At 51.2% G+C, this 7,401-nt stretch overlaps 1 protein-coding gene across 3 annotated transcripts in view; it reads left to right on the forward strand.

Annotated features, from left to right (window-relative positions):
* C15H1orf226 (chromosome 15 C1orf226 homolog) overlaps positions 1-5,890 on the forward strand; it is a 300,724-nt gene extending 294,834 nt beyond the window's left edge. For all 3 annotated transcript variants that reach the window (XM_028864336.2, XM_028864337.2, XM_028864339.2), the window contains 2 exons: positions 1,742-2,069; positions 2,903-5,890. In XM_028864336.2, coding sequence (XP_028720169.1) covers positions 1,742-2,069; positions 2,903-3,398 — 824 coding nt within the window. In that variant the 3' untranslated portion in view covers positions 3,399-5,890. The remainder of the gene's footprint in view (positions 1-1,741; positions 2,070-2,902) is intronic.
* Positions 5,891-7,401: the final 1,511 nt, after the last annotated feature.

Consider the following 7,401-nt stretch of genomic DNA (forward strand, 5'->3'; position numbering starts at 1 on the left):
CAGAACATGAAGACTTATCCTCAGGCAATCTTAGGAAAGGTCTACTGAGATAGACCCTTAGCAGACGTATTGACAATGGGAGCCCAGGGACCACATGCAACCTCTCTTCATCCAGATAGACAACAAAGCTAGAACAATGGCCATGGACAACTAAGGCTCAAAGTCTGGTTATTTTGATGACCTAGATGAATTTTCAGAGAGAATATGAATGCCCAGGTGTCAGCATGTCCTAGTCAGGGTTACCATCGCTGCGATGAAACACCATGACCAAAAGCAAATTGGGGAGGAAGGAGTTTATTTAGCTTATGCTTTCATATCCATAGACCATGACTGAAGGAAGTCAGGAAAGGAACTCAAACAGGGCAGGAAACTGGAGGTAGGAGCTGATGCAGAGGTCATGGAGGGGTGCTGCATACTGGATTGTTCCCTGTGCCTTGCTCGACCTGCTTTCTTATAGCACCCAGAACTATCAGCTCAGGGATGGCACCACCCACAATGGGCTGGGCCCTTCCCCATCAGTCACTAATTAAGAAAATGCTCTATAGGCTTGCTTATGCCATGATCTTATGGAGGCATTTTCTTAAGTTAAAGCTGCCGCCTCTCTGGTGACTCTAGCAGTGTCAAGTTGTCATAAAGTTATACAGCACCCCGTGTCTGAGCAGCATAGCAAACAGCCTGGAGCTCCAGCCATTTCAACAACAGACTTCATGGCTACTGTCTTAGCCTTCCTAAGTCTCCACCGGCAATGTGAATTGGGGCAGTTCATCTGAGATGCTCATTGAGTACCTGCTGAGTACCAGGCCCAAGCTTGGTGTTGAAGATGCAAATACAAAGATACATGGAGTGTGGCCTCAGCCTTGGGAATATTTACCATCCAATAAGCCAACCCTCAAGCTAACTGTTCAAGCCCTACAGAGGTCCCAAGAGGACCCTCTTCCTTAGCCATTCCATGACCCAAGTAGAGGAAAGAGCCCAGGACTCTGGGTTAGAAGGCCTGAGTTCTGATTCTAGCCAACCCACAGCTAGTGTGGTGCCAGGCCTGCAGCTGCTACTCTGAGCCTCTCTTTGGTCTAATGAGCTCCTTTAATGGATTCTCATGGGGACAAGTGGACAGGGGTTTGTCAAGACATTTGTACTTCACTGGAAGCAAGGCCCTGTTCATGTGGCACACACTGGGTCTGATTGATTGTCTGGCCCCTGTGTCCACAAGCTTGCCTATTCTCCCAAGTTCCACTCCGCAAGACCTGAGGAGCTGCTGGCTCATACCCACCCCACGGGGAGAATGTGCCACACATGTGGCTTTCAGTAGGGAGCTCCCAACACAGATCCCTGTCTGTCCTTCCTATAGCCGGCCCTGTTTCCAGTGCCTGAGACAGAGAGCACAGTGTAAACATGTCACATTTCACTATGTCATCCTCATTTTCTCTCTGCTTCAAAGGGCCTGGTGACCTTAAGGCCAAAGAAGTCAAGCCACGAGTCAAGGAGGCTGGTTTAAAGGAATACGCCTGACTTTTTACGACTGGAGTCAGTCACTGATTAACCAGGGTGGGGAACAACTGGAATTTTTGGTCCCATGTCCTATCCCCAAAAACTACCCTGGAAAGTTTTAAAAGCATCTTTACTAGAAGCTTCCAAAGCTTTGTGAGGCGATGAGTGTGCTATAAACGAAGGGAGGCTGAGTGGCACAGTCCAGCGTCCTGCTCCCCTCCACTCACCTGTCTCCTCTCTCCTCTGTTCATAGTTGACCACAGCATGTTCGAGAACTTGAACACAGCCCTCACTCCCAAGCTCCAGTCCAGCCGTTCCTTCCCCCACCTGTCCAGATCTGCGGCGCCAAGCTCCGTCACCCCTGGCTCTGCAGAGCCAGGAGGACCAGGACTGAGGGTGGGCAGCAGCCAGCACCTTAAGAACCTGGGCAAAGCCATGGGGGCCAAGGTCAATGACCTCCTGAGAAGAAAGGAGTCCTCAAGCCTGGGCAGTGTGGGTGTGATGGAGATTAACAAGACTGTTGGGGCCCAGCTGCCTGGTGGGGAGGATGCGGCCTGTGAAGCCTGGCTGGAGGATGAAAGGTGAGTCTTCTCATCTGCCCCTTATCCCACTCGAAGACGTAGGAACATGGACAAACGACACTGAGTTCGGGAGAGAACAGACTCAAGGAGGGGATGAGCAACTGTCAAGGAAAGTGGAGAGAGATAGGCCTGTGTTGATGAGAGCCCACTTCAGACTCCACAGTCAGAGAAGCGCTTCCGGCCTGGGCGTGGTGTCATACTGTAACCCAGGCTAGCCCGGAACTCACGGTCGAGCCCAGGCTGACCTCAAAGTCAGAGCAATTCTCCTGCCTTGGCTTTTCTGAGATTAGAGCTGGGAGCCACCATGCCAGGTTTAAATGTATTTTCATTTGCAAATTACCCAAGTTCAGAGAGGCAGCTGTGCCTCTCGGTATTTGGAACTGAGTTTGAACCCTGGTCTTGCCCACATGGGTTCTGATGCCAGCCATTCCTGAGAACTGCTGCTGCAGACTGAGTGCCTGGTAGGAAGGGAGAAACCTGCTACAGCTACTTCCGTTTCCATCCAACAGCTCCTTTCTGGGCCTTGATTCCAACACCTATGCCCTTTAATGGGACTTGGGTTCTGAGATGACTGGGATCTTTATCCAGCCTCACAGAGGCAGCACTTGGTGCCACTCTGAGCACTGAATGAGGAGGGAACGGCCCCATAACTAATTGTGCTGAAGTTGCTAAAATCTGCACCCTAAACCCAGAACGAGCGCTCAGCAGAGGAAGCATGACCTGGGGTGGGGTGGGGGGCAGTGAAGGGGCAATTGGAGTAGAGAATTGAGAATGTGTATAGACTGGTGTCTCGCCATCATAAAGCTTGGATGCTCATTCTCATGGTCCTGCAGGTCAGTCCAAGAAGCCTTCCCTCTGCTGGATCCTCCACCTCCCATAACCCGGAAGCGAACCCCTCGGGCCCTGAAGACCACCCAAGACATGCTGATCTCATCGCAGCCCGTCCTAAGCAGTCTCGAATATGGGACAGAACTGTCACCCGGGGAGGCCCAGGACTCCCCACCCACTGCTCAGCCTGCCTCTGCAGATACTTCGAGGCCAGAATCTACCGTTGAAATGGGAGATAAGGGAGAGGCTCTGCCCAATGGTGAGGTGTCCCTCTTGGTACCTGACCTAATACACAAGAGCAGCCAGGAGGAATCCAAGCTAAAGGCAACTGAGTGCAGAAAAGCCTCCTCCCCGGGCCCCATTGAGAGGAATGGCCTCAAGCTCAGCTTGAGCCCCATCAGCCTGGCTGAGTCCTGGGAGAGCAGCAGCCCGCCTCCGCGGGCACGGACCTCCAGTCTTGACCACGAGGGCCTTCACCCAGACCTGCTCTCCTTTGAGTAGTGTGTCTTGTCTTCCCAGCCGAACACGCTCTTCACTTTGTCCTCCACTGCCCACCGGTCCTTTGTCCCAACTCTGCCATGCCCCCATCTTCCTCGTGGAAGGCACAGCAGATCCCACTTTCAACCTGAGCTGCTGTGGGACCAGATGGCCACAAGTAGTCCCAGTGAAGGAGTCTGCAGAATGGCAAAAGGATGTGGGTGGCATCTCTGATCGATCCTACTTCTCTGTAAGATCCTCTGGCTGCTGTTGGAACGCATCTACCCTCAGGCTTGTCCCAGCTTCCTACTGAATTACAGGGCCACCGGTCTAGGAGGATGGATCCAGCAGGAATTCTCTTTGCCTGTCTGATCAGATGCATATGCTGTCTGTTCTTATCTACCCCCAACCCCACCAAGTCCTGATCCTGTCCCTTTCTTCCATAGTGGTCCAAGGACTGCCTGCCTTGAAGGAAATACAGCTAGGGAGGAATGGTAGGCTTGGTTAAGTGATGGGATCCGGCCTGGAAAGCTGCACCTTGACCACAACCTCATCATACTTCCTTTAGCCTCCAGGCCATGTGAACCGCTAGCCACCATCTTTCCTCTGTTTCTGGGTTAGGGCCAGAAAAGGTGCTTCCAAGGCCTGGGACCTTGAGGACGTCCTCAAAGGTTGAACCTCGTCACCAGGGTTCCAGGGTTTTCCCATCCAGTGAGATATACCCCTGCCTCTCTGGGTAGGCACTTCGGACAATAGTATGGGCAGTTGTGCTGGGGTTCCTTGCTACGTGTGTGAAGATAGAGGTTGGCAGGCCCCTGCGGAAGCAGCAGAGAGTGTTCTAATGTTCAAGAGGAGAGCTTGGGAACATGGAATGGTCCTGTAAGAGCCAAGGGCAGAGATCATAGAGAAGAGTAAAGTGAGGACTGAGAAGGGCGTCACTGAGAATCAGAGCAGCTTCTCAGGCCACTCCACACCAAGAATGAGGCAGTGCCGGGGCCTGGGAACAGTATGTGTGAGAGCCAGGGTGGAGCATGTGAGAGACTGGAATGCGGTGAGGACCGTGGCGGCAAAGTGGTTGTGGAAGTGAAAGTGCTTCTTTGTGAGTGTGCTGAAGGGTCCTGAGTTCCCCGCAGCAGCAGGCCTGCCCAGAGATATCCCCCGAGCCTCTGTCCTTTACCCGGGTGATAACGATCCTCCTCTGCTTCTGCCGGCAGGATCTGTGTAAGGAACCAGCAAGGTTTATCAACCCTTGACCGGTTCCTGCCTTCCAGGTTAACTTGCTTTGGGTTCTTTTCTCCCTCCAGGGGCCCTAGCATGCTGTCTTCCTGTGGCCAGGAGACTCTGTAGTGATCCCAGCCACAAGGGTCTTTGTAGCCAGAAGAGGACATCCCTAGTCTCGAACAAGGAGGTCAGAGCCCCACAAGGAGGCTGGGGATGGTGCATCCAGCCAGGGCAGGTCCTGTAGCACTCATCTGGCTCTTCTTCCTGTGGTCTTTCCTTGGCTGCCTGCTGGGCTTCCCATCTGGGAGACTGGGACACACAGGCTTTGCTTTCCAGTTCAACATCACCAGCATGCTGCCCTCCTCCCAACCAGCAGACATCTGAGCTAAATCCTGCAGAACCAGAATAGGAGGCCTTGACCGCCGGGATCCCTGGGATGAGGTTCCCCTCTCATATACTTGCTTAAGCAGCTGTATGGCTCCAGCCACCTCTGCCCTCTGACCCTCTTCTCTCACCCCATCTTCCATTGCCACAGAGAACAAGACTTCATCTCGCTGCAAAGTCCTGTCTCTTCCTCTCATGAGGAACCGTGCAGCCAGGCATCTGAAGGCCCCGATGGAGTATATAGGACGGTTAACACATATGTAGCACATGTGCCTTGTTCCAAGAACATCCCAAGGATGTGACATCTGACCTTGAAGTCAGAGAAGTCCTTAGGACTAGCATTTGAGGACCTATGAATTTTCCCAGAATGACTTGTGATATTAACCTGAAATAGAGAGAGTCTAGGCTGTGGAGTGGAAAGCCTAAGCATACACTAGAGAGCAAGTCCAATGTAATCTGAGCTCTCCAAGCCAGAATCTTGGTTTGTTCCTCTGATGGGAAGCTCAGCTGGTAGCTTCTCTCTGGGACTAAGTGATAAGGTTGCCTAGGACCAACAGCATGAGGCTTGGCTTGCTTAAGCACCCAGGATACTGCTAGAGTCCTGGCCCTCAGGCCCAGGATTAGCCAAAAGATCCCATCGTATTGGCCCAGGACCCCTGAAAAGGAAACTTCTGAGTACTTTAGACTTGTGTTGGGTGTTGAATTAGGTGTCATGGATGCCTGCACCAACTCCTAGAATCTTGGTCATCTCCCAGCTACAGAAGTGATGCTGCTACCTCAGGAGGGCCTTTGGGACTGAGCTGTGTCTTGGATGCTGCAGATGCTGCCTGGTGCTAGGGGGACCAGCAGGAACAAATCCTCTTGAGGGCTTCGATTCACCTCAGCTCTTCCATTTAGTGTCCCAACAGGCTCACTGACCATCCCAGCAGTCTGGACGGTAGCATGGCAGCCTTCACAATGAATCAGGATCCTCTGGGGGCTTGGTCTTTGGGTAGCTTGATCTACATTGGGGCGGGGGCGGGGAGGGTCATCAGGCAAATGGGGAGGAATGGAGAATCTAACTTCTATGTTTAAGAAGCTGGGGCCTGGGAGCCTTTTTCTCCCCCACTTCTTTCCAGCCCCATTGTATACCCCCATTCAGCCCATAGCTTTACCCTGATAGATCACAAAGTCTGCTTCCAGAAGCCTGGAAAGAGGGTGTTCCCTCCCCAGTCCCAGCCCACACCTCTCTCTAGAAATGTATCTGTGAATGTTCTGTATCTGGGAGACGTGAAGACATGTGTTTTTATTCCATCATCTTTTACAGAACAAGTTTGGTCCCTGTTTGAAAGAACAAGATTATAGTTCTATTCTGAGTATTTTTTAGAGAGTTCGTATTTATATTTTTAGAGTTTTTTTCTTGTAGAAGGAAATTGCATAATAAAATGATAATGTGTTTTGCTGGTTTGTCTTTTTTCTTCCTGACTGGTGGAAAATTCTGGAGTTCTGGGATCCTGGAGGCTCCCTGGGTAGGTGCAGAGCCATGGCATTTTGCTTTGCAAACCTGTGAGACTGGGGAATGAGGGAACTGGAAGAGATGAGGAAGAGGGCCACTGCAAACAAACCTCCAGCTTGAAACTATTAGAGTAGTGAGGATGAGTTAGGATGGACCATCTTTTATGCCCTAGACTAGCTGACTGCTGTGAGGGTCCCCATCTATGACTTTCTGGACCATCAACATGATGTGTGCATGCCCAGCCCTCCTTGGGAAGTTGTAAGGAAACACACATGCCCACTGACTCCTTCTGATTGAAGATCTTTCTTACCCCAGGGTCCACAGTCTGCTTCCATCACAAAGGGATGGAATGACATGCTCATGTGTACACTTTTCCACACAGGGACCAAAGCAGCTCCCTCACAGGGAGTTAGCATCAGCAGCCACCAGAAAAATACTCAAAGCTGACAACTTTTGGGAAATTGTTCTCCCATTGCTGCTCTGGACTGGAACAGTCCTTGATGTCATTTGCTGATGTCATGAACAAGAGCTGGTGTGGAGTCCTTTTGCTGTTACTGCTGTCAGAGCTCAGAGTCCAGAGGAGTAACGCTCTAGAACAACAGTTCTCAGTCTGTGGGTTGTGACTCCTTTGAGGTTGAACAACCCTTTCATAAGGAGTCACCTAAGACCATCAGAAAATACAGATATCTATATTATGAGTCATAACAATAGCAAAATTATGTTATGTTTGGGGGTCACTACAACATGAGGAGCTTTATTAGAGGGTTGTAGCATTAGGAAGGTTGGGAACCATTGTTCTAGAGAATTGGGCCTTTGACTTCCTCAAAAGGAAGAAGATAGAGAGGAAATGGGAAGGGAGGGAAAGGGGCTTCTATAGTGTTCACACAAGCCACTCACATGCCAGAGGGGGGAGATGGGGGCCTTTCT

This window comes from Peromyscus leucopus, chromosome 15, assembly GCF_004664715.2.
Source record: "Peromyscus leucopus breed LL Stock chromosome 15, UCI_PerLeu_2.1, whole genome shotgun sequence".
In the NCBI taxonomy this organism is placed as follows: domain Eukaryota; kingdom Metazoa; phylum Chordata; class Mammalia; order Rodentia; family Cricetidae; genus Peromyscus; species Peromyscus leucopus.